The sequence below is a fragment of the Mirounga leonina genome, unplaced genomic scaffold, assembly GCF_011800145.1.
Source record: "Mirounga leonina isolate KUSES-001 unplaced genomic scaffold, KU_Mleo_1.0 Mir_173, whole genome shotgun sequence".
NCBI classification, from domain to species: domain Eukaryota; kingdom Metazoa; phylum Chordata; class Mammalia; order Carnivora; family Phocidae; genus Mirounga; species Mirounga leonina.
This window is the reverse complement of record NW_023270447.1, coordinates 13,503,344-13,531,200: the sequence shown is the minus strand read 5'-3', so window position 1 is coordinate 13,531,200 and position 27,857 is coordinate 13,503,344. Positions and strand designations below refer to the sequence as shown.

Genomic DNA, 27,857 nt, shown 5'->3' with positions numbered 1-27,857 from the left:
GTGGGGCGTTAAAGTCCCCTACTACTATTATTATTATCAATGAGCTTCTTTATGTTTGTAAATAATTGTTTTATATATTTGGGTGCTTCCATGTTGGGGGCATACATATTTACAACTGTTGGATCTTCTTGTTGGATAGACCCTTTTATTATGATATAGTGCCCTTCTTCATCTCTTGTTACAATCTTTGGCTTAAAATCTAGTTTGATGTAAGTATGGCTACTCTTTCTTTTGACATGACATTTACATGATAAATATTTCTCCATCTCCTCACTTTCAGTCTGCAGGTGTCTTTAGGTCTAAAATGAGTCTCTTGTAGGCAGCATTTAGATGGGTCTTGTTTGTTTGTTTGTTTGTTTTTAATCTGTCCTGACAACCTGTGTCTTTTGATTAGAGTATTTAGTTCATTTACAGTAACTAATGATAGATAAGTATTTAGTGCCATTTTATTACTTGTTTTGTCATTGGTTCTGGAAATTTTGTCTGTTCCTTTCTTGTCTTTGTCACTTTGGTCTCTCCTTTGCACTCCAAGAGTCACCTTTAGTATTTCTCGCAGGGCTGGTTTAGTGGTCATGAACTCCTTTAGTTATTATTTGTCTAGGAAACTTTTTATCTCTCCTTCTATTGTAAATAATAGCCTCACTAGATAGAGTATTCATAGCTGCAGATTTTTCCCATTCAGCACGTTGAATATATCATGGCACTTTCTTCTGGCCTACCAAGTTTCTGTGGAGAGATCTGCTGTTAACTGTGTCTTCCCTTGTAAGTTAGGAACTTCTTCTCTTCTGTCTTCCTTCTTTTAAGATTTTTTTCTTTATTGCTATGTTTTGCAAATTTAATTACAATATGTCTTGGTGTTGGCCTGCTTTTGTAGTTGATGGGAGTTCTCTGTGCCTCCTGGATCTAGATGTCTGTTTCCTCTCCCTGATTAGGGAACTTTTCAGGCATTATTTCCTCAAATAAATTTTCTGCCCCCTTTTATCTCTCTTCTTTTTCTGGGACTTCTATAATACAAATGTTATTACATTTGATGGAGTCACTGAGTTCCCTAAATTTATTCTTGTGTTCCACAATTCTTCTTTCTCTCCTCTGTTCAGCTTTATTATTTTATCTTCTATATCACCTATTCATTCCTCTGCTTCTTCCATCTTTGTGTTCATTGCATCCAGTCTGTTCTGAATCTCAGTTACTGCATTTTTCATTTGATTGTTTTTTTAACTCTTTTACCTCCGCAGTAAGGGAGTCCCTGAAGTCCTTCATTCTTTACTGTTTACTGTTTACACCTGCTGCTTACTGCAGGTGTCCCCAGTGTTTTTCAGATCACTGTTTCCACACTGTCTGCCTCTGCACTGCTTGCCTGCCTTCTCTCCAGGAGCAGCACAGTGGCCTCTGGGCTCTAATAAGTCACTTTTTAAAAAGTTAATAATAAGTTCTTATTATAAAATACTATGAAACCATTATTTCTATGTAAAAGTGATATATAAATTATTGTGAAGTTTTTATGTAGCAAATGTAAGACTATTCTGTGTTTATTTTAATACATTATATTTAGATATAAAAAAGGGCTAGAATTTTATAAATCTGAATTTTCATAGTGGTTACACAAGATTATGTGTAATTTTCATATTAATCTTTGCACTTTTAACATTACAAAAAAACAAAAACAAAAACAAATGAAACTATAGAATGTTGGAGAGAAGAATTTAACTTTGCCCAGTAGTCTCATTTTACAGTTTCCTTGTTTGATATTTGCTCCAAATCAAGTAATGAGTAGTACAACTGTGACAAAACCCATGTGTTAAAATTCCCTTACTAAATGTTCTCATTATTCCATGTTGATGTCTTCATCTTCCATGGCCTATCTCTAGGTATATTCCATACATTTTCTAGGATGGATCCAAACTTTTGTAGTTCCTATTATGAGTCAGTCTTTTGAATCTCGTAAGCCAGCAATTCTCAATTTCATTCCCATCCCCCATTCTATCACTGATTACTATGTGACTTGACCAAATTGTTTAATTTTCATTGTTCCTCAGTTTTCTCATCTGGAAAATGAATATAAAGATAGTACCTATCCCAGGTACTGTGAAGAGTAGATGAGATATACCATGTATAGCGCTTGGAACAGCAGAGGCACATTAGAGCTGCTGGTTGCCACATATTTCCCTGGGTGCTTCGAGGAGATGAACTTCCTCTCCTACTCTGGGAAATCGTACCAGGATGGGAGTAAATGTGGATTTATTAGAGGAGAACTGGTCTAATTAAAAATACAATCATACATGCACACACACACACAACGTCATGGCTCTAGAAATCAGGAGTCATCTGAAACTGGGGATTTCTCTGGGGACAGGAACAGATCTCTGCATCTTCCTTCTTTCTCTAAAGCACATGCTCCCCTGACTCTATAGAAAGCCCTATAGAAAGCAAGATAAAGTGAGCAGTCATTGTTTTAACAAATGTAATTCCTCATTTTCCAAAGAGATAGTTGCATTTATAACTAAGGAAAATGCTATCCCTAACAAAACAAATAAACAATCAAACAAAAAATTCAACCCACAATTATCAGCTACCATTATGTTTTTTGACAGGGCACACCATCTTCCTAGAAATGACAACAGACAGAATGGGTATGACACCCTGGGGAGAAGCCAAGGGAGTGGAAAATCCACTAGACAATGGGAAAATCTACGATAGCAGTCCTTTAGTACATTAGTACTATTATTGTCTTTAATGCTGGGAAGATGGTATCTACAATGTTTAGGGGCTCATGCAATGTAACACCAGGGATACTTTAATTTGGATAACCTAAAAGAAGAGACTTAGGAGAGGAATGTAAGCCTACAGTATTTTTAAAGAATTTATTTATTTATTTATTTATTTATTTATTTATTTATTTATTTATTTGAGAGAGAGGGAGAAGGACAAGCAGACTCCCTGCTGAACGCAAAGCCTGATGCAGGGCTTGATCCCACAAATATGAGATCATGATCTGAGCCAAAATCAAAAGTTGGATGCTTAACTGACTGAGCCACTTAGGCATCCCTAACTTGCACTATTTTTAATAAGACTTATCCCTCCTTGATACTTCAAAAAATGTTTACTTTCCTGACTTCATATTTCTTAGGTTTATTTAATTCTGCTGAGTTTGATATTTTATTTGAGTTAATGATCGACCAGCTTGAATTCAACTCTAGTAGGTTTTTTCTTTGTTCTGTTTTTGTCTTGCTTCTAGGTTATCAATATATTCCCTGAAGGAACAGAAGACTAAAAAAGGTCAATGCTTTTATAATCACCTTGCACTTCTTTTCTTTCAAATACAAATAATATCTTTCTTTTGATTTTTTTATACATAAGGAAAAGATGAGATCTTACATTTAATTCAAGTTACTTTAGAAGAGACACAGAGTGGGACAATACTCACTTAAATCATATAATAATCATAGGCAAACATGGGGAGGGTGGAGGCTTGTGAAGAGCTGAAGGATCTGGTCTTCTCTTTATCATTAGTGTCCAGTACATTCCTTTAGTAGCCCACAAATAATGTAAAGGAAATAGCTCAAGAGAGTATTTGGGCCTATTATGCTGTTAGAAGTCCCAAGTGTTCACTTTATTTGGAATTATGGCATTGAAGTACTGATAGAATTTGTGTTCAGCCACTTCTCAATTTCCTTTCAGAACTCTGAATCACTTAAATTTTGGAACAGCCAGTGTAAACCCCACTGTTTTTGACATAGGACACATCTTTTTTTCTCTCATAGGTAGAGGGAATTTTTAAGGTTCTAATTCCCAGTTGACAGCTAAAGATGAATTTCTGGGAAGTTCCCCTGAGAGGTCCTAAGAGCAAGCTTTTCAGCTGATGCTTCAAACAGAAAATGGAAATTCAGGAGTAGATTGTCATTAAATAGGGAAGAATAAGTTCCAGTAACTGAAACCACATTCAGTGATGGTGATTTCAGAGAGAATGGAGTCCTATAACTCCTATAACACCTCCCTTTTCTCTCATTAAGACAATTCCATCTTGGGGAAGGGGGGCAGGAAGGAGGTAGATGCAGTTACAACAGGGCAACCAGAGGGGTCTTTGTAGTGATAGAAGTCTTGGATCTCGACTGTGGTAGTGGAAAGAGGAACCTACATGTGTGGTGGGATTGCACAGAAGTAAACACACATGTATGCACACATATGGACAATGAAAATCTGAATAATATCACTAGATTGTATCTGTGTCATTATCCTGGTTGTGATATCTGCAACATTTTACATTGGGGAAACTGAGTGAACGGTACACAAGACCTTTCTGTATTATTTCTTACAACTGTATGTGAATCTGCCTCTCTCTCAAAATAAAAAATTCAAGAAAAAAAATCAAGAAATATAACACACCCACCGTTCCATCTTCATGGTAATTCTTGCTATTACCCAGAAAATAGTCTCTTGACTCCCCAATTCATACAGGCTTTCCAGAGACTGAACCAGGCAAAGTTTGTTCAAATTGATACTATGTTGCATATTAATCATTTAGTTGTATTGTATGACTAATATATCTCTTGGATTTAACTGTAGATGAAGATAATTTCAAAATGACTATGAGAAGACAAAGAATTCACCTTAATATTTCCTGGCCCATTTAATACATCAGAAATTTCCATGAAACATATACTTGACAGTATTCTAAAAAGTATAAAATAAATAAAAGAGGCAAATAAAAGAAGCTATCCTATCACTGCAGACAGATTTTTTTAAACTTTCATTGTATTTTTAAACAAAATAAATGATATACTTAAACAGTAAACACATAAGCTATGTTGAGCTATATTGTATATTTACACAGTAAAATAGTATATATACAACTTAATTTTTACCTTGATGGTAGGTATAGGCTTTTTGGGGATAAAATGCTTTCTCTCAAGTGGTGGCAAAACTGAATTTTGTTCTTTCTGTCTAATCTTGTTCTCTGCTATGATTTCCTTGCGCTGCTCAAGATAAGGTCCAAAACTTGGCAGTTTCTAAAAGGAAAATGCACAAATAAGAAAGCGTGTTAGCTCACAGAAGAGAAAAATGTGGGGATATTAATACCTAAGTATTATCAACAAACAAATGTGTGTTTTGAAATTGTTTCTTATATACTGTAACGAGGTCTTTTTCACTTATTTGAGAATCACTTGTCTTCTAGGTATCAGATTCCACCAATTACGAAAAAGAACTCAAGAGTGCAATACCTTTACCAAGTATATATGTATTATATATACAAATGTTAATTAAATACATTTCTAAATGGCCTAAAGTTCACGATGGTAAACCAAATCCATTCACTTAAAACAATAGCTATTAGTTAGACCATTTGTTTGGTTCGTATAGACAGAAGGTAAAACCTATTGATGCTTTTTTTCCTCTTCATCAGGTTTTCAGCACAATATAGACACAGCCAAAGTCCTTGACAAATGCTTTTGTCAATAGCAAAGGTACTTTGCCAAAGTTCTAATTTGTATCTCTATTTTATTGTGTTCAAATTCTTACTACATCTCTTTAAAGACTGTAACTAATGTTGATTGCGATTTACTGGAATAGCTGAAAAACAAAATGGTAAAAATATTGATTTCTCCGTACAGAAAATAAATTTTATTTTGCATGAAGGAGGCAAAAATAGAAATGAAAAGCAGAGGAAATAGCACAGTGCTTAAACAAACTCCATCAGTATTCAAAATCACATCATGGAGCTTTAAATCTCAAGGTTATTCAACTGTACTTTACAAAGTTCATTTAGAAAGATACCTGTGTGTCATGGAAAAGTGTTAAGTGGTTTCAAGTTAACACGAATATGCCCTCATACTATTCATTATCCCACAATTATTTCCTCTTCACTTTTGTCTTTCCCCTCTTCTAGAACCTTTGATCTTCACTTTTACTGACACATAACGCCGGTGATAGACACCACTGAATTCCAAATGTTCCGTGTCTGCCTATAACCTGGAATTGCTAGGTCTCTTTTCTCAGACTGCAAAAACACCCTTTCTCCTCTCTCTCACTCTCTCTCTCTCCCCCTCTGTCTGTCTCTCTCTCTCTCCTACAAAATAAAGCCCATTTATCTAGCTGATAGAAGCTTGGGAAACCACAGCACTCCAAGGTCATCCTGATCTCTGACCTAGCAAATACTTTGGTGAAAAATCACACTTGTTTCAAAACACTGGCCTCCACCTGCCATGCTGCATAATGCCCCAGGAAAATGAGTTCCCTAGTCCTTTAGAGATATTAGTAGGGTAGATAAACGAAACTTCACCCATGCTCCAAATCAGCCAAACTGGCATTGAAAGTTTATATTAGCAGAACATATTTATGTGGAAATCTAAGATTGTTACTTCCATTCTCAATTTACTATAATTATGTCCACAAGTCGAGCAAATGGAAGCCAAATTATTTATATATAATTAAACTATAACTATGTACTTCATCTCTATACCTCAATGCTTTCCTAAATTACAATACATAATGATTTCAGTAATATGAAATAATATGATGAAGGGACAGAATATATTGTATCTATTTTACCATAAAATACATGATGCTGTCTTGTTAGAAAGTATCAAATCAATGAGTATAAAACAAATCCTCAACATTTATCAGATAGGTAAGCCCTTTTAATGTAGAAAAGATAATGCTTGTTTGAAATGTCCTCTTATGAAATGACTTTTTCCTGGGGCAGATGAGGTGTTAGGGATTATATGTAATGCCAAGGAAATGCCCCCGGGGTCCTGATAACACCTCATAAGGTGGTAAACTCATGCCCACATGACATAATTCTTGTCAGAGTATCACTTTCTCCACACTTTGCTTCTATATCAAGGGCACGTAAATCCTAATCTTAAATTCTTGAAGATTATCAAAAATGGTTAAATGTTGAAACAAGTGACCTCTGGTTCTAGCAGATCCTTCATGGTGGCAAGCTCAATAAACTCTGAACCATCATCCCAATTCCCTGAATCTTACCTACTCAACACCCTCTAATTCCATCTAAGAGTTCTGTAAATGTTATTCAAAAGAAATCATTCCTGGAACTTTTTGACCTATCTTCCTTTAAACATAAACCAGAGGAGATTTTTTTCCCCATTTAGAATATTCTTTTTTTTTTTTTTTAAAGATTTTATTTATTTATTTGACAGAGCGAGAGAGGGAACACAAGCAAGGGGAGGGGGAGAGGGAGAAGCAGGCTTCCCGCGGAGCAGGGAGCCCGATGCGGGGCTCGATCCCGAGACTCCAGGATCATGACCTGAGCCGAAGGCAGTCGCTTAACCGACTGAGCCACCCAGGCGCCCTCCATTTAGAATATTCTTTATCCAAAGGGAGAGAAATAAAGTAGTTAAGTTTAAATTATGATACTTTCAAATTATTCCAGTGATGGTAATAATAATAATAATAATAACAATAATAATAATATTTGAAAATCCTTTGGTGCTGAACAGAACACAGCCTGAGTAAACATCTACCAGCCTGATATTTTCTGATTTTTTTTTTTTTTGCAGTGGTTGACCACATTTGCCATATTTAAATTATATTGCCTTTCTATGGCTAACAGGGTTATGATTATAATGTGCTAATCTTTTCTAATTAGTCCTAAGGAGAAGTTCTCAATTTAACATAAAGATTCCTATAGGATTTTCTTTGTGTGTTAGTTAAAAGAATCAATGGAAAAGAAGGAAAACTGTTGCCAACTTTTTCTTTAAATCAAAAGCACACCCACACACGATACCAGTAACTGTCCCCTCAACCTTCCACCATTCATCCCCAAATCAAATAGGTTCATTAGTGTGTAGTTTCTCCCTGCTATATGGAGGTCCCAGAGGCCAGCTGGAGGGCCAACTTTCCAAACATCAAGGCTGCCATAGATTTTGCTTTCCGCAAATTAGCATAAGAAAGTTTAGTGCTTTTTAAAAAATTACTTTGTTACAGAGGAGCCTGGGGGGCTCAGTTGGTTAAGTGACCAAGTCTTGAATTCGGCTCAGGTCATGATCTCAGGATCAGGAGATCGAGCCCCATGAATCTGGCTCCGCACTCAGGACAGAGTTTGCTTGAGATTCTCTCTCCCTCTCCCTCTGCTCCTCCCCCTGCTCATGCTCATGCTCTGTCTCTCTCTAAAATAAATAAAATCTCTTAAAGAATTACCTTGTTACGTATTAAGATGCCTCTACCATACCTGAGTACTGAATATTTAAAAGTTAAGTTTTCCGAAAATACAAAGATCAATTCTCTCCTACACCAGACTACCACCTTTACACACACTACATTTGGGCACACGTTTGTGTTCTGATCTTGCCAAAAAAACAGTGAAAGAAACAAACAAAAAGCAAAATAAAATGGAGAAAGAATGAAGATGAATGCATAGTTGGCCAGTGTGTATGTGTGCAATCAGTGATGATTAATAAAGCATTTAGTTCAAATCTCTGCCTGAACATATAGTTAATTGATTTCCTATTGCAGGAGGAGAAGCAGCAGAGCCTGACAGAGCCAGCAGCAGGAGCTTTTCCTCTTCATTCATTATTTTCTTAGAAAAAGTTGTAGCCTGCAGTAACTCAAAGTGAGAGGTTTTGAGCGTCATGCTATATTCCTTAAACAAAGAAAAAAGTTCCTTAGGACTATCAAAAGCTGCTTTGTAACTGATGAACTGAACAAAGCTCAGAAATGGTATGATTTTTGTTTCAATACTTTCTCCAGGGATTCATCATTGATGAATTTGTTCTCACCAGAAAAGCTAAATCCTACTCATTTAAAGATAACGGTATCTCCCACTAAAACTGTCTCTATCCAGATATAAAAAGCATTACATTGCCGATAGAAAAGTGACAACATAATGAATCAACAATGATATCTTAAGCCAGCAAAGCTTTAAGGTAAAGCAGTCTATTTGGATTATAATTTATTCATGGATCAATCTAAAGGTAATTGAGCATATTATGAAGTAGAAAAGGGTTCTTGTTTCTAATAGAAGCAGGTACTGGTATCTTCCAGTTTCAATTGCATAATTTTTATGAGAATGGCAGCAAGTTGGCTAATAGCAATGGTGTATAGTGCTATAATGGATCAACTCTATCTTCCTAATCATACTGTCTTATCTGATTGGAAACAATAACAGCAAGAAAAGTAATTACTTGATAGTCAAACGGTAATAAGTTAAAAGAAGGATTTCAGGTTTATACTGAGTGCAATATGCATATATATGTATACATACACACACATATATATATACAAACACACAAATACACTAAGTACAATATATATATATCACACTCAATATAAACCTGAAATCCAAATATATATATATATACACATATATATATATAATTGTGTGTGCATGTGGGTGTATAATATATATATTTGTGTGTGCACTGTGTATGTGTAAATGTATACATTAACAAAGAAATAAGTTAGATATATGGGATATATGTTTCACAACTATCTAAGAATTGCCTTTTTTTTTTTTTTACAAAAAAATGCCCATATATGACTTAGTTACACTATTTCTATTTTGCCATTTATTCAACAAATACAATAGCGAATCCTAGCTCTGGATCAGGAACTGTCCTGTACTACATTAAAGGTTAAATAATTTCCATATGACATGTGTACATTTATCATTGTTATAAATTCTGTAAGTATCCCTTGCCATACATTAAGGGTGCTGTCAGATTGAATTATATATTAAGTATTTCTGGTGATTGCAGTTATCTAAAGGAATGATAAACCAAACTTCTTGGAAAACTGTTCGATATCAATCAAATGACTATTAATTGGAGAGAAAAAAATGAAGAAAATAAAACTTCAAAGAGTTACTCTTTAAAAAAAACTCAGGAAGGCAATGGACTACTTTTTAGATACTTAAAATATACAATTTGGAGTGCAATGGCTGGGAACATGGGTTCTCTGAATGTGTTTCTAACATACCTTAATTTCAACCACTGTGTGCTCAGCATGATGTAAGCATGGAAACAGAGGTGAGATATCTCGGTTCTGTTCTGTCTAAATTCAGTTACTGTTCTTCTTCCCTTCTCTCAATTATAAGGGTAATCAACTGCTTACATTTGATCCTGATTTTCATTCCAAAATCCGTTTTAGCATGGCTTGGATTCAGAAACTCAGATTTTTCCCATGAGTAATTGGCATGTAATGCTTAATCTCTGACATAACAGTAAGCAATTTTTCATGATATTATCAAATTCGGACAGTGGAAAACAATAAAAGACAAAGAGAAAAGGGCCATCTACATATATACTACATGGTGCCCAATGGTGTAAATGGGGACACTGGAGTTGGACATGCAAAATTTCTGAAATTAATGAAATATAACTATTAGTTTAATCTGATAAATTGAAGAGCACAACTTTTGATAAACTATCTGATGTCTGAATCAGTCAAAAAGCAATGACAGTTCATGCTTCTCAGTGAAAGGAGAAAGCCAACATTTGCATAGTGGTTAGGGTACTGATTTAGAAGTCAAATTTGCATTAAAATCACAGTTTTACACTCATTAGCTGTGTGACTATGAGCCAATTACTTAACCATTCTGCTACTAATTTTCCTTATCAATGAAATGAGAATGACAGTATCTAACACACGATGTTGATATAAGCAATAAATGGAATACTATTTGTAAAGTGCATGCCTGCCAATTTATTCCCATAAGCCTTAACTGCTGATATTGCATTGTGTACCATGCTCTGTATTTCCATGTTGGCTCCTACATCCCCTCTGCTAGGTAAGCCCCTGCCAGTCTTTTCCATCTGGTACATGCCCATTTGGCATTGTAGTCTCAGCTTGGTTTTCATAGCATCTAAGTAATCTTCTTAACTGGCTCCCCTCCCCACAGTGTTAGGGGCTCCTCACAGTGCTCCAGAGCACCGTGGGCATACTTTAACTCCTGCACCTGCCGCACTGCCTTATCGCTAGTGGCCTATGCTCCGTTGTCCCCGCTTGAGGTCCGAGAGAGTTACTTTTTGATCCAGCACACACAATAGGTACACAAGATGTTTTGGAAACTTAACAAATGAATGAATGAATATCCTGAATGTATTTAAAAAATCCAGCTGGTTTTTTGAAATGTCAGATAACCTGAAACATTACTTTCGGAAAGAAATTAATTTACACAAATAGGTCCATTTAACATTAAAATCATATGAAGTAAAAATACCGTACTTATACAACAGCTGTGATTCATAAACTCAAAAACATTTACAAAGTGCCAGACACTTGAGATGTATTTATAAAAGACAATCTGTGACCTAAAGAACCTATAGTTAATCACAACTGCAGTCCCTTGAGACAAGGTCTGCAGAAGAAGTGACACAGAATGCTAGATATGCAATGACAATGTATACCTAACCCAGGATGAGGGGTCAGAGCTCTCCTAGAAGAGGTGACATCTCAGCTAAGTTCTGAAGGATAGGTCGGCAAATGGTGAAAATGGAGGTGTGAGGGTCAGCAAAGGGGAAGAAAATCCTCCCGGTGGAAGAAACACCAGAGGAATAAGGGGCCCACTTTGGAAGAGGTGCTGGAAGCCAGCAGACTGCTAACCCGGTGCTCTCTGTTTAATAAGATACAGGAGAGCGAGCAGTTTCCTCTGTGAAGGGGACCACATCAGAAGGTATGCTAGGAAGAATGTTAATCAAGAGAAGAAAATTTAACATTAGTGGAATGCTAACAGAGGATGACGGAGGGAAGACCTGCTTTTGGCCAAGCATCATGTAGGTGCTGGGGGTGGTTCTTTTTAAAAGCAGTTTATAGCCTTGGGAGGAAGACTGACTCATATTCTTTGAAACTAAGTGAGAAATTTATTATTTTTTTAAAGATTTTATTTATATATTTGACAGAGAAGAGAGAGAGTGAGCACACAAGCAAGGGAAGCAGCAGAGGGAGAGAGAAGCAGGCTCTCCGCTGAGCAGGGAGCCTGATACAGGGCTCGATCCCAGGACCTGGGATCGTGACCTGAGCCGAAGGCAGATGATTAACCAACTGAGCCACCCAGGCACCCTGAAAATTATTATTTTATACTGAAATATTATTTAAATGATGCCTATCAGGTTCCTCTAAAGAAACAAACTTATGAGGTACCACCTCACACCAGTCAGAATGGCTAAAATTAACAAGACAGAAAACAACAAATGTTGGTAAGGATGAGGAGAAAGGGGAACCCTCCTACACTGTTGGTGGGAATGCAAACTGGTGTGGCTACTCTGGAAAACAGTATGGAGGTTCCTCAGTAAGTTAAAAATAGAGCTACCCTATGACCCAGTAATTGCACTCCTGGGTATCTACCCCAAAGACACAGATGTAGTGAAAAGAAGGGGCACCGGCACCCCAGTGTTTATAGCAGCAATGTCCACAAAGGCCAAACTGTGGAAAGAGCCCAGCTGTCCATCGACAGATGAATGGATAAAGATGTGGTATAGTCATACAACAGAATATTACTCAACCATCAGAAAGGATGAATACTTACCATTTACATCGACGTGGATGGGAGTGGAGGGTATTGTGCTGAGCAAAATAAGTCAATTAGAGAAAGACATGGTTTCACTCATATGCGGAATATAAGAAACAGTGCAGAGGACCATAGGGGAAGGGAGGGAAAACAGAATGGGAAATCATCAGTGAGGGAGACAAACAATGAGAGACTCTTAACTCTAGGAAACAATCTGGGGGTTCCTGGAGGGGTGGTGGGTGAGGGGATGGGGTAACTGAGTGATGGGCATGAAGGAGGGCACATGATGTGATGAGCACTGGGTGCTATATGCAATTGATAAATTATTGAACACTACATCTGAAACTAACGATATACTAAGGTGGCTAACTGAATTTAAATAAAAATAAATAAATAAAAATAATAAAAAAATAAATTCCCACATTAAAAATAAAAACCCCAAAATAAAAAAAAATAATACCTTTAGCTTGGAGTTTGGGAGGTGAAGTCCTGTGGCATGATTTAGGAAAAACAAAAACAATGAGATGGCCAAACCACCGCATAGTAGGAAGGCAGAATTCTGAAACAGGGGGAGAAGAGAGAGGAGAGGGAAAAAGAAAAAGCAAAAAGAGAAGGGAGAGGGAAGGGACAGAAAGGGAGCAGAGCCTGGTGGCATGAGGGCTGGAGGACTTTAATAAAGAGGAAGAGCTCATATTCGATTTCAAGCTGTTTGTGTTGCTACCGTCTAAATCCTCCTCTCTGACCCTTAACACTTAAATAAGTGTCCTACATACTTATATGCCTTAGAGAGAAATTTGGAGGAAAATCAGCAAAATAGGCTTGAGTTTCATGGTTGGGTTGGCATGTAGCTCAAAGAATAGGAACCAACAAGAAGTAAGATTGAGGGAGATGCAGAATTCAGTGAGAGGGAGAATTTATAGCCGGAAGTGACCTACGGAACATAATCTCCAGGGATTTTGTAGCAATTTCCAGAAGGGCGGGACTGGGTGATTTCAGCGGACATCTGGGTTCCATAGGCAGTTTTCAGGGAGAATAGGATAAGCAGAGGAAGAAATGCACAAACAGTTTGATGTAACCCTGATCCAAATGAGCACTTAATTTCAACTAAAAGATTAAGGAAGACTTCCTAGTGAAGCAGGAATTTAAACTGTGGTGAAAGATTATAAAAGGGAGAGATAGTATGTGGTGCTGGAAAGAGATGAGAGAGATAAAGGAATGGATGAGTTAAGGAATGAAAAATTAAAAAAAAAACAACACAGGATGAACTCATTCTTACAGAGCAAAAATATAGTATGTGACTGGGGTATAGCAGGAGATAAAGCTGGGGAATCTATGGAGGGCTCTGAGTTCTGGGCAAAGCAGCTTGGATATTTGTTCTTTAGGGTGTAGGGAAACACCAGCTATTTGAAAACATGTGACCAGATCCCTACGATGGTGGAAAGAGGGGTAGGTTGCGGGAGGGAGGTTGTTTGTGGCAGAAAGAAGATAATGATCCAGAATGTTGGAGATGGGATTTTGGTAGAAACAGAAAAGTTAAATAGATGACCTATAAGATTTGTGTGTGTGTGTGTGTGTTAAGAGTCTATGGTACTCTGGAAAACAGAGAACAAATATTGGCTACACACCCCGACCCCAAGAGTCCACCACTGATCTTCACTCCCACACTGCCCGGTGCTTCACCCCTACTCTCACAGTGACTTCTGCCTGAAACCATCCAGCTTTCATTCTTTCTGACACAGAACCCTTCTCTGACAGACCTCTCTCTCTACCTCTCTGCCGCTCATCTTGCTGCAAATGATCCCTCCTCTCTCACCATCACTTGCTCAGTCAGAATCTCAAACACTATCAAAATCACACAAGAGCTTGTGTTTAACTGATGGCCGCATAGGCTCTAAGCTGCGAAAGAGTTACTTCTCAGTCAAAATGAACATGAAATCATGTTGGTGGGGAAGCTGGGATTAGTTTTTCTTTCCTGGCACTCTGGAGGACCCTTGCTTGTATTCTGTAGTAATGATGAGGTGGGGAGAGGACATGGGGAACATCAGCCTCCTCAACAACAGCCGTAGTGGGAAGTGACTGTAAGTTTGACGAGGGAAGGAACTGCATTGTCAGCACCATCTTCATCAAAATCAGCACATTAACTGAGCATTGCTATACACCGGCCCTCTGCAAAGCACGCGAGTACATTATCCGTTCTTTACTGCAACCCTGTGAACTGGGTATCGTCCTCGTTCCCTTTTACAGATGAGAACACAGTTTCAGAAAGGCTAAGCAACTTATTCCAATTCTCGCCATTCATAAATGGCAGAGCCAGGATTCAGATCCCAGAACGCCAGATGCCAGACCTCTTTATCAATTTTTATCAATCAATTTTTGATTGATATAAAGAGGCATACTACACATATAACCCATTCCTTGAAATCTATGCTTCCTGTTTTTACTCATTCCATAAGCCATGAAGGGAAAAACGTTTCATACGGTAGACACCATTTAAAAAAATGCTGAACACATACCATGCAAAATATCTGTGTTAGTTCAGTCCCTGTTTATTACTGGCCTCAAGTTTAATGAGCTCAAGTTAATACAGGTGAAAGGCTAGAGTGTTACATGCAGCAGTTAATGAAATACCATAGAGCTGTTGAGAAAATGATTAGCAGCCAAATGTGAATTTAATATACTTCATTCTCAAGAAGCAATGCCCCCATGGGAGGCATCTTTCCGGGGGAGGTAATATTGGAAATAGCACTTGAGAGTTGGAAGATGGTGTTCTGTTCTTAGCCTTGGTATCAGCTCTTTTTGTGACCTATGGGAGCTAGTGACTCCTCTGGGTCTCAGTTTTATCATCTGTAAAATGAGGGGGTCAGACCAGATAATTTATAAGGTTCTTTCCAGTAATATCTTTTGTTTTGTTTTCAAATTCACAGTTAGAAATCCTCAGGTTTACGGGGCACCTGGGTGGCTCAGTCAGTTAGGTGTCCAACTCTCGATTTCAGCTCAGGTCATGATCTTGGGGTCATGGGATCGAGGCCTGCGTTGGACTTTGTGCTCAGTGGGGAGTCTGCTTGAGATTCTCTCTCTCTCTCTCTCTCCCTCTGCCCCTCCCCCCTGCTTTCTCTCTCTAAAATAAATAGATAAATCTTAAAAAAAAAAAAAAAGAAATCCTCAGAGTTTATGACCAGGTGGCATCACATCTACAGTCTTATCCACATCACATCCACAGTTTGTGGATGAAATATTGGATTGAGTCACAAATTATAAGTCTTTCCCTCCTATTTACAGAACGTTCCAGGTCTTTTTAAACTGTAAATATGAATAATATGGATAATGTTTATCAAACTCCCAAGGTTGGATGAGTTCATAAACTGTTTTAGGCTTTACTGGTGGAAGGTACAACCAAAGATGTCTTCTCTATTTTCTAATTAAGAAATAATAAAATCTGTATAAATAATTAAGATAAATAAAATAGTTTTTTAAATGAAGGTGAATATAATCTGTATAAATTGAGGAATTCATTCACAACCAACACTGCACTGTAATTATCTTCACACAGTTTGGTTTAGTTACAACTCACCTGAGATACGTTCATACAAAATCAACCACATGCATATTAGAAGTGGATATAAATGATACCAGACATGAAATTGCCAAGTCAGTAAGAATAAAACATAGACACACGTGTGGTTGCATTTGGTATGCAAAGTTACAGGTTTTTAGGAGAAAATGGAACCTTCCACTAAAGCAGTGCAATATACAGTGATTACTGGTTTTGGGGCACAGAGACTAAGACACTTGGTCTCTAAGACAAGTCACTTGCCCTATGTGGGCCTCGGTTTTCATCTGTGTAAAATGGAGATAACAATGACCATTCTGCCTACTTGCTCTTCACAACAACTGTCTGAAATAGGAAGGCACTAATAGATTATTAAAATACAGCTTTAAAAACATTTTGAAAACTATAAAGCAGTACAGAACCGAAGTGTTATTTTATTATAGTGAACGTAATTTGTATTTATGTACAATTTTTTTAACATCTTTACAATGTAAAGATGAAGTGAGTATTCTGCATTATAAAAATGTCACAAAATATTAGCCTAACATAAAGACTTCCTAAGCTATAGTCCTTCCAATGCCTTAGGAGAACTTGGATGAAATAATTTGCTTTGGAAATCCACCTTCAAAATGCTACTGCTTCCATGGCTAAATATTGCATAGAACGTCAAGGGCAAAAACCAATGAGGGAAAATGGAATAAAAATTACCTCATACAATGGGACAGAAGCAAAGAAAAACAGAAAAATGGGGTGATGAAGAAAATGGGACTGCTATAAATATGAAAAACGCATTCAGGAGTCAGGCTATATTTGGAGCAAGAGTAAAAGATTAGTTGATCTTTTCCATATTTATTCAATATGATACTTAATATTTTCCCTACACAGAAACACCAGGATGACTGCTTTAAGCCTTTTTACCTGAAAGTGTGGCATGGGGCATAAAATATCACATTTTGATCCAATCAAAAACCCTATTTGGAGTTACAGTTCAGGACACATTGGAAAAAATGATCATCATTTTGAAAGTCAATTTTTAGGGTTTCTATGCTAAGCAGGAGATTTATATTGGAGAGAAAATAAAAGGAAGTGCAAGTTTTTAGTTGAAAGGAAAGAATTTTCTAAGATAATTAATTACCATACTAGTAGGAAAGAATTTAACATGGGAAAGAATCTTTTATATGTGTGGCAAAGTGCTCCATAAACAACAGCTTTTGCATGCAGACATGGAGACACTAGCAAACATCCATAAGATAAAATTCATCTCTGTACCTGGGTCACTACTGAAGGCAATCATTGCCCCACAGATTTTGGATTTTCCTCTGTTTCTTCCTCATTACTTTCTGAACTACATTACCATTACTTATGCATTCCCTATTTTTCTGAGTATATCATAAACAATTTGAGGACAGGATACTTTTGAACCTGTCTTATCTTCCCCTTATTTCTTCGTACATAGTTGGCCTTAATTATTTGATGAATGAATGAGGGATTAACATCAACAAAAAGCTGTACTGGCAAGAAATATCAACTAACCTCAATGTGGTCACAGCTTAATGCTGACAACTGATGTAGTCTGAGCACTTTTCATATAAAATGTCCAGACAGGTTCTCTCTATGCATTAGGCTTGGCAAGAATGAGATTCATCTAATGCTTAATGACCAAACAAAGTAATTTTTGGCCTCATCTATAATATTACATAAACCAATCCCCAATAATAATATTTGCTTTAAATTGTAACAACAAACTACAACCTAACAGATTTGTAGTAATAAGGTATTATAAGGTATAGTTCCAAGAAATCAATTTAGATTCAAAGGCGTAGAGCACAACACAAATAATTTCTTTGTATTTTCCTGGTTCTTTGTTTAAAGTTTACTATCAAGAAAATAATAATGACCAACTATTTCACTCTCCTGTTCATAAATATCAAACAACAAAATCGAACAGAACAAAAAAAAAATCAAACAGCAAAAAAAAAAAAAAAATCTGTAGGCCACAGTTCTTAAAAACCCATTATTTTACTGAAAATGTACTTTGGACAATTGTGAATCTAGGCAATCATTGCATTAGATTAAACATTAAGCTTCTGGAAACAATAATTCACTTGACATCTGTGGGCTTCATGTAGGCCCTATGGCCATGTAGTCCACGCTGCTGGTCTTCAGACCCTCCTGCTCTTGACTGCCAAAGTCTATTATAAAGATGAGCCTCATGTTTGGCAATGGCTAATACCACAAAATGAAAACAGTAGTCAAAGAGACCTGCCATTAGGCTTGGAGAAGAATAATCTATACATAATTTTCTGAGCTTCATCAGATATCAGCCAGTTGCTGAACATCACATGTCCCGAGAGGCATTAGGACCAAATTCTAAGACTGAATAACATAGTGACAGTACTTTCAGCTTTAGAAGTTATTTTTGTATATTATCTCATTTAACTTCCACCATAACAGAATTATTATAATATTGATGAAAGCTGAGACCCACCACTGTGGCAAGCACACAAAGCCCAGGGCCACATCACAGTAATGGCAAGGCACACCCAAACCTAGGTCTCTCACCTCCAAGCCGCGCATCTTCTCTATATTGAGAGCTGGTGTCCTTTCCGAGCTATTTGGCTGCCGTGTCACCTAAAATTACTGTATGGCTTTTGGTGCTTTAGGAGAAGATACCAAGGGTAAGTAAGAGCTAATAAGAAGACATAATAGGGGGTAAAACAGAGATGATCCCTATCCTCAGGAAGTTTGTGGTAGTTTGTAATGTAATGGGATTAAACATAAATAATCCTTTAAACATACCCAACACGCATCACAATTTTTGATGATACACATTTATCTGATCATTTAAGGTCAAGTCCTATCAGACAACAACCCCTAACCCTTTCTTGTATCCACCAGACAAAATCTTCGCCCATATTTAACCCAATCATCCAGTAGTTCCATATTTATACTTGAAAACTGAAGACGGCTACAGAGCATGACTGCTCCCCCCACAAGCTCGTGACTCTAATCACAAGTGAGCACGCAGTAGGGCCAACAGCCTTGCTGTGTTACTACTGATGTTCTTCAGCTTCCTCTCTCTACCTAGTGACATTTTTGTATCTTCTTCTTGCTCCTAAAATCTGAACTGCCACTCCTTTTCCTTCTCAGTTGAGGATCTGGCCTCACATTTCCGGGTAAAAATACTGAAGTAATTTTTCTATTCTGAATTTTATAAATCCCCCGCATCTGTACTATCATCCTTCATCTTTTCTTCTGTTACGATGGGAAGTGTCCTGGTGCTTTCAAAGAATCCACCGAGGGCTCTGTCTTGCATACGTCTGATCATCTGAAGGAATCTGCTTCTTTAATTTTTCTCTCTGACCATCCCATGAGTCACTCTCATGTTCTTATTATTTCCATTAACACACAAATATGCTTTAATCCTTCCCCTCCTCAAAACAAATACACCAAACAAATAAAAGAACTCTTTGTCTCTGCAGCCACTTCTAGGCTTCCTCATTTACCTATTGCCCCTCCAAATCTCTCTTAAGCACCAGTAATAGTGCCTGGCCTCCCACCCTCACCTCCCATTCACTCCTCAGTTACTGGGGCCAGGAGTTTGCCCTCCATTCCCAGCCACGGAAATGCTGTGGTGATGGGGCCAAGGACAACCTTTATTTTGCAAATCAGATGGTCACACTTTTGAGACCATTCTACTTTCTCTCTCAGCAGCTTCCAAACAGGATGACCCCTCCCTCCTTCTTAGAATACTGTCCTACTTTTTTCCCTACATCACTTCTGTATCTCCTTTACTGGGTAAATCTTTTTCTCTGAAACCTATACGTTGGAATATCCAAGAACAATCCTAGATGTTCTTTTTTCCCTCTGCCAGCATATCTTTTCCAAGTGATCTGATCTTATCTAATGGCTTTAAATATCATTTAAGCTACGGCTTTCAAATTTATAGCCCCAGTTCTGTTCTTTATACTGAGTTCCAGACTCTTACATCCAGGGACTTAATTAACATTTAATTAGATGTTGAAAAGTGATCTCAAACTTAATGTATCTTAAGTGGATCCCTTGTTATTTCATTCCAAATATTCTTTCCCCAATCTTCCCTTTTTCAGTTAATGGAATGACTGCTGACCCATTTGCTCAAGTCAAAAACCTAGGGCTATTCTGGATTTCTTTTTTTTCCTCTTATCTTCCCCTCTAGATCCAATCCTTCAGCAAAACCCAACTCTTTCCCCTTCCCACCATCTCCATTGAGATGGCTCTAGTCCAAGGCTCCACTGTCTCTCACCAGGCACACTGCAGTCAGTAGACTCCTCACTGATCTGCCTACTTTCTCTTTTGACTCGCTATAATGTATTCTCCACATAGTAGCCAGAGCAATTGTCTTAAATAGAAATGAGAACATGTCACTCCTCTGCTTAAAATTCTCCAATGATTTCCCAATGTACTTAAAATAAAATCTAAAAGCTTTGCAATGACTGCTGGCTTATCCGGCTCCTGCTTACCTCTTCAATTTTATTTTTTACCACTCTCCTCTTAATTTACTACACTGCAACCATACTCGTGCACTTTTTGCTGTTCTCAAAAAGTCTTAGGGCCTTTATACTGAAAGTAGGTCCTCTAAATCATACTCTGTATATCTCCCTTTTGATAATCATCATATTCTTTATTCATTTATTTTGTATCTCCAACCTTTCTAGAAGATATGAGCTACCAGAATAGGATGTTCATAAATTTTGTTCAGTGATGTTCCGCTAGAACTTTGAACAATACCTGGCTCATTATACATTCTCAAATGAATGAATGTATGGTCAGCAGTATATTTAGGATAAACAGTGCAGTCCTTGATGTTGGCTTTCACTCTTGGTTCCATCATGTACTAGGTTTTTAACCTGGTCAGATTTTGTTTTACCTTTATAAGATCTCAGGTGCCTCATTCATAAAATGGGAATAACATTTCATAGGGTTGTAGTAAGGACTATGTAACTTATATAAAGTATATAAAATGAAGCCACAGCTTGGTAAACAGTAGGCACTTACTAAATGTTAGTCCTTATCATCCACATCATATTATTATAGAAATCCTCGCAACATGTTACAGTTTTCTTTCTATTATTAACTTACATATGCTTTAGCACATTTGGCTACGTGCTTAATATGCTAAAGTAAATATTCCCCCTTCCTCATGTAAACCCCTTTTTCCAGGTTTTATAGGGGAAATAAATGGCTTAAACATGTTTTACATGATGGAGAATTGCTTATTTCACATTTAGACTGCATACACTCTATAAAGTAAGGATTACTCACATAGTTATATAATTTTATGCTCCACATGTTGAAATAAGTAAAATTAGGAAAATGAAGATCTGATAGTTGAGAAGTAAATGTAAACACGAGTTCTTAAAGAACGAAGGCAAGACCATTCTGTGGCCTAAAGTAAATGCTGTCATCTGTGGGGGTTGGGGAAAGATGCTACGATCTGAGCCCATTACCATGCTACTTCAGGAACATCTGGCAGTCTGTCACTTCACAGGCAACAACATCTTCTCTAAACAGAATAGACTTGAATTCATCAGGGATTCCCATAGTACAGTATATGCTCAACTTAAGTACCTGCTTTCCGTGATTTCCATAGATTATCATATTCATGACACTGTGGAGTGAAAGCATTCTTCTCACTCTCTAACCAGAACATGAAAAAGAAATTAAAACATTGGCAGGCACTTTGTCTCCAGTTTGTTGGACAAGTAAGAAAAGGATTTTCCACCCATTTATGTAAATGAAATTCTGTCAACTTAGAGCATTTTAACAAAGATGACAGCCGCCTGTCTATTAATAAATACCTGACAGGATAACAATTACAATTGTAGTTGACTGTTTTTCTTTCAATAAATGCAGGTCAGTGGGTATTTTAAAAGAACTTATTTAAAATAAATTTGCAAACCCCAATAACTTTTCCCCTCATCTCTATTAACCCAGAAAGAAATTTTAACATGTGCATTCTTGCCTTCTCAATAGTGGTTTTAGAACATTATGGCCAAAGCCTTTTAAATACATGTAACTATGTAATTAAATATGTGTGGGCTTACTCTGTGTATGCACACACACATAGATACAAATACATGTAAGACATCCATACTTGGATCCAATATTTTGAATTTACAGAAAGACTTAAAGCCAAGTAGGCTTTCTGTTGTCCAGAAATGGTTGTTCAGATTAGGGATTATCTTTGTGCTGCTCCTTCTTTCTGACTTTGGATTTTATTCATTGTTGACTATCAGAAAGGAAGAGTAAGGATATGTAGCAAATTAATTAATCTGGTTACCCATCAAGCTTTGGGAATATATTTAGTAGAGCAAGAAGTGAATTCAATGAATAAATGGAGTTTTGAGGGATTATCTATGGAATTCATTAATCCACTCTGGCCCAATGCCCCATTAGTTGGATTTCAGAAAGTGACTTTCTGAACAGAATGAGGATGAGATTTTGAATTTTTTTTTTGTGTGTGAAATAACTTTCCAAGACAATTTGTTTTTCTGTCTAGTGGAGTTTGGGAGAGGGTCTATGTTGATGCATTAGAATGCCAGATATAAGTACTCCCCAAACAGTGAATAATTTTATCTTTATCTACTACAAATTGAAAACACAACATTGTATTTCATCACATTTAAGATGTTATCATACATTGCTTTTATGCTTATAGTAAGAGGAAATTATAAGCAAAATAAATTTTTCACAATAGTACTAAACTTTTAAACATTCAGAGTCCAGTGTTTAAAGAGAAATTAATTATAAGACACCTTGAAAAAAAATTCATGTCTTAGAATGGATGAAATGCATTATGTTCCTCAAATACTGACTGGTTCATTTCTAAGTTTCTTTCTCATCACTGTCAGTAGCCATAATATGCTATCTCATTATTCCAAGAGCAATGCTGTTTGAAAATTACATCAACATTCCTAAAATCCTATTTGTAAATAAAAGTCCAAATTTTAGAAGGATAAAACAACAGCAACAAAATTATCATCAGACACAAGCAGAGAATAAACACTGTTCTACTTCCAGCTTTATCCCAGAAAACAATGTGAGTATATGAAGGAAAAAGGCAGGGAGGGGTAGTTACTGGATGTTTCTGATTTGGACTGAGTCTAGATCTGAATGCTTCCGAGATAGGTGTCTGTTGTTTCTTGAATTCCATTCCCCCCATATGTCCTCTATAGAGAGATAATGCCAATTTTTTAAACTGAAGAATATGTAAAATATGTATTTGTATTTATGTCTTCTAAGGTGATTTCTAGGAGAAAATATCACAAGTAACATTGTTCCTTCAAAGAAAACCATAATGTCTGACTATTTTTTAAGAGCACGATTTACCCCTTGAATTCTTGTATGAAGGTCTTTCCATGAGCTAAATACCTGAGCAGTTGGCAGACTTAGTTATTTCTAGGAAAAATTTCTGTTCATCATCATCCAGGGGTTAATTCAAGCCCTGCTCCTTAGAGGTACTTTTTCTAGGACAGAATGAGCCACAGAGAGAAAGATACACAGACAATGTCAAAAGATACAGCATCATTATGTCATTTAATGGTTGATGTGGGTTACGTCAGCCAAGTCCTAGAAAAGTAGGTTTTCCCTGAATAAGAATGATTCAAAAAGATAATGTCATATTTTATTAGAATCTATAAAATCATAAGCAAATACCATATATTCCTGTTAGTCATGCAATGATGGAATTGCATATAGGATGGCACTAATGGATTCCTTAAATGCAAATTACTGCCAAATTCCTAAGTAAACTGTCCCCCACTTTGGAGACATTATAATCCATCTCTTATGTCAGATGAACCGGGAGACTTACCCTTCTGATCGCATAGGCTTTACTGCTTTTCTTCATTCATCTCTCACACTGAGTAATCCTTTTACTTCTCCTTTCTAAGTTTATAATTTAAATGCAATCTATTCATTATTAAAAAAAAGACCGTAGTATAAATGGGATGTCTTTGAGTTATGGCTAAAGAAGCCATTACTGGTTATACAAAGGTCTGGCTTCTATTACACATATGACAATCTGGGGAGCCTCACTCCCTACTTGCCTTCATCAGTGTTTTGTGTAAACACACAGAATTAAGGCTGGGTACTGGCTTTGGGGTCCTCCCCTGAACTGACTTCTTTCATACAGTCTTACATTCCGTGTTTGAGAGAAAAGTCCTTAAGGACCAGAATTGGCTACAGTTAAGTTCTCTGGTTTTTCATCAAAATGGATATTGATTTTATTATTTAAAAATTTCAAAATAGCAGATTGGCTAAATTGGCATTAATTTCTTAAAATCCCAGATGGCCATTAAAAAGAAAATAATACTTAGGAGTTTTATAAGAAGTATATAAAATTCTTACATAATGTATTTTTAGGCAGAGAAATAAAAAGTAGAATTAGAGCAGTATATGCAGTATTATAAATTACTGTTTTTATATGTATATACATTCCTGAATACACAGTTGGGATCTCTGAGTAGTGAGATTAGAGATGATCTTTTTTTTTTAAAAGATTTTATTTATTTGAGAGAAAGAGAGAGAGAGGGAAAGAACAAGTGGGAGGGGGGCATGCAGAGGGAGAGGGAGAAGCAGACTCCCCACCAAGCAGGGAGTCTGACATGGGGCTTAATCCCAGGACCCCAGGATCATGACCTGAGCGGAAGGCAGACGCTTAACCAACTGAGCCACCCAGGAGTCCCTAGAGATGATTTTTTTTTATACTTTTGTATTTTATTAATTTTCTACAGTAAGCACATTTACTTGTATCATCAGAAAAATGTTACGAAAACAAATATTGCCTTTTAAAAAAAATTATTTATTTGAGAGCGAGAGAGAGTGGGGGCGCGGAGGGAGAGAATCTTTCAAGCAGACTCCCCGCTGAGTGTGGAGCCTGACATGGGGCTCGATCCCCGGACCCATGAGATCATGACTTGAGCTGAAATCAAGAATCGGACACTTAACTGACTAAGCTACCCAGGCATCCCTAAAATAAATATTGTCTTAAAAGGCACACTAATGGGAAGTATTACAAAAACTTCGTCAGAATAAAATTATAATTATTATTATGGCCAAAATCATTATCCTGTTGTTTTATAAGATTTTTAAAAACTTTTTATTTATTTATTTTAGAGAGAGAGATAGAGAGAGCACTCGCGGGCAGGGGTAGAGGCAGAGCGAATCTCAAGCAGATTCTGTGTGCCAAGCACGGAGCCTCTTGACCAGCTGGATCTCAAGACTCTGAGATCACCACATGAACCAAAATAATGAGTCAGATGCTTAACTGATTGAGCCACCCAGGTGCCCCTTATTGTTGTTTTTTAATAGGAGCCTCAAATCATAATTTACAATGGTGGCTATCAAACAAAGCTAAGCTGTGGGAGAATGCACGTGTAATGGCTACACAGACAGAAATACATTAAGCAGACCTCAGGCCTTATTCTAAACTATGGTTAAGTACGTATCAAATCAGAAATATTCAGTCACTTTACCACTCTATATATTTGAAGTTACAGATTTTTATTTCTGAAGATACGACTAAATTTCCATTCTATATGGAGTGTTGGTAAATTAATGTACCTCAAAGAATTAAACTGTAAAGTGGACTTTCCAAGAATTAACACTCTAGTGCTAGCTTTTTTGAGAGTGAGTTATTTTTCATTTATATTTCTCAAAGAAGATATACATTTAGATAGATGTACCTATGAAAATATTTATACACAAATACACAGAATAAAACTTTGCCCCTCCAAAGCTGATCTACCCAAACAACTGTAGTTTTCTGAATATGCCTGAGCCTAAAAATACTGCATCTCAAGAAAGATATTAGGTGGCAAGTACCATCTGCACTTTCAGACAAAATGAACAGAGCAGCCGAGAAGAGCTAGAGACCTAAGTGTGACCCCTCACACTAAGTTCCGACTGGTTCATTTGTGGATTAAGTAAGAAGAACATTTTTGATGGGCTGGTGATGTCTTCTGTAGGCCAGTCTTTTTAAGTAGAAGTCAGTGAGTATGGGAGAAGCTGCACTAGAATAATGAAATCAATTTGTAAAAATATGAAACAAAGACTATATATAGATTTGAGGTGCTAGCGGCAAATACGCTGACATTGGAAAAATAAGTTGTCAGGAAGGGAGTTAGAAGATCTGTAAACAACATGGGATGCCTGGGTGGCTCAGTCGGTTGGGCGTCTGCCTTCGGCTCAGGTCATGATCCCAGGGTCCTGGGATCGAGTGCCGCATCAGGCTCCCCGCTCCGTGGGGAGCCTGCTTCTCCCTCTGCCTCTCTCTCTCTCTGTCTCTCATGAATAAATAAATAAATAAATAAATAAATAAATAAATAAATAAATAATCTTAAAAAAAAAAAAAAGAAGATCTGTAAACAACAGGTGGTGAGAGAGAATGAAAGCTGGGATTTCATAAGCTTTTAAGACCTGCAAAGGTAATACCTACTTCACAAGCATTTAAAAACTGATGTGAGTGATTTGCATTATCCCACCTCCTCCTCTTGACAGTCTTTCAAGGCCAGAGTCATTAGCCCCTCTTTAGCAGGGAGGGAACCAAGGCTGGGGAGCAGTAAAGTGAATTCTGAAGACAGAAGAGTCTGACGACATAGATCACTAAATGTCTTTGTTTGGAGGCCACGTTATGAACCGTTCTGGAGCAAGACTACAAGCTCTGTATGCAAATGACCTGATAGTGAAGAGAGGACATTAACAGGGGATGGGATAACTTGTCCTCCACACGCTCCTCCAAAGAAACAGGGTCTTCTCTTCCCCAGAATGCTTTGCTCATAACTAAGCCGACATCTCCAGCCCCAGCAACACGGTCAGCACGTGGCACACATGCTTCGTATGAACCTTCCACCTGGAATACACTTTTCTTGCAGAGTTTACCTTGGTTGTGAAGTAGAAGTTACTAGGTATCTATATGGAGTCACCTTATTGCTCTGCATTAATGTGGTTTGGAGTCATATTCAGACAGCACGGACTTCATCAAGATGGTGTATTTAAGTTTACATCCCCAATAACTACCCAGATGGTGAATGTCCATGCTGGGTGTTTGATATGCCCATCTTTCACCTGCTAGTTGATCCCACCTCAAACGAACTGGATGTGAAGAGAGCATCTGCAAACTGGAAGCAGAACCAGAGTCATATTTGGCAAGTGTGAATGTATGCAAGGAAAGTTTTCTACAAGATTGATAGACAGGCCCCCTGAGCCCAGAAGCTGCAGTACCATGTGAAAAAGATGTCCAGCTTTTTAAATTAAAGTGGTTGACAGTGTTGAAGTGTGCATCGCTTGTTTGTTTGACCAACCTAAAATAAAAGACCCCTATGCGATTAGCCATTCTCCATGGAATCATTCTGTACATGATGAAGCCAGAGAAGATGCTGACTCAGAAAAAGAAGTCTGAAAAACAGCACCATAGAATTTCATATCGCTGGCCTGTCATGGGTAAAGCCTGGTTCAGTACAACCTTTCATTAAAGAAGAGAAAACAGTAAGCAACTTAGAGTGCTGGCGAATCCTGTGTCCCGTGCGCTTTCCTGCAGGGCTGGGGTCTAGTCAAAGCTGACCAATGACGAAGGACTGCCTCAAGGGTAAAACTGTGTGAACGAGGACTGGTATCCATGTTGTCCGTGGATGCTTAAGCTCTAACACACAGTTCGGGAAGCCTCTCTTTAGGAAAAGCATTACTCTGTCAGCGTGTCTTTAGGGTGGTTATCGAATTCTGTACTCTACATTACTGGGGACATTGAGGCTTAAAATTTATTTATTTATTTATTTATTTATTTATTTATTTATTTATTTATTT

At 37.3% G+C, this 27,857-nt stretch overlaps 1 protein-coding gene and 1 pseudogene across 1 annotated transcript in view; one reads left to right on the top strand and one right to left on the bottom strand.

The window, feature by feature from the left end:
* DPYD (dihydropyrimidine dehydrogenase) overlaps window positions 1–27,857 on the bottom strand; it is an 802,992-nt gene that overhangs the window by 16,470 nt on the left and 758,665 nt on the right. Inside the window, exon 21 of the mRNA XM_035017962.1 lies at window positions 4,863–5,006. Within this exon, the coding sequence (XP_034873853.1) occupies window positions 4,863–5,006 (144 nt within the window). The remainder of the gene's footprint in view (window positions 1–4,862; window positions 5,007–27,857) is intronic.
* LOC118020267 lies at window positions 23,562–27,617 on the top strand (annotated as a pseudogene).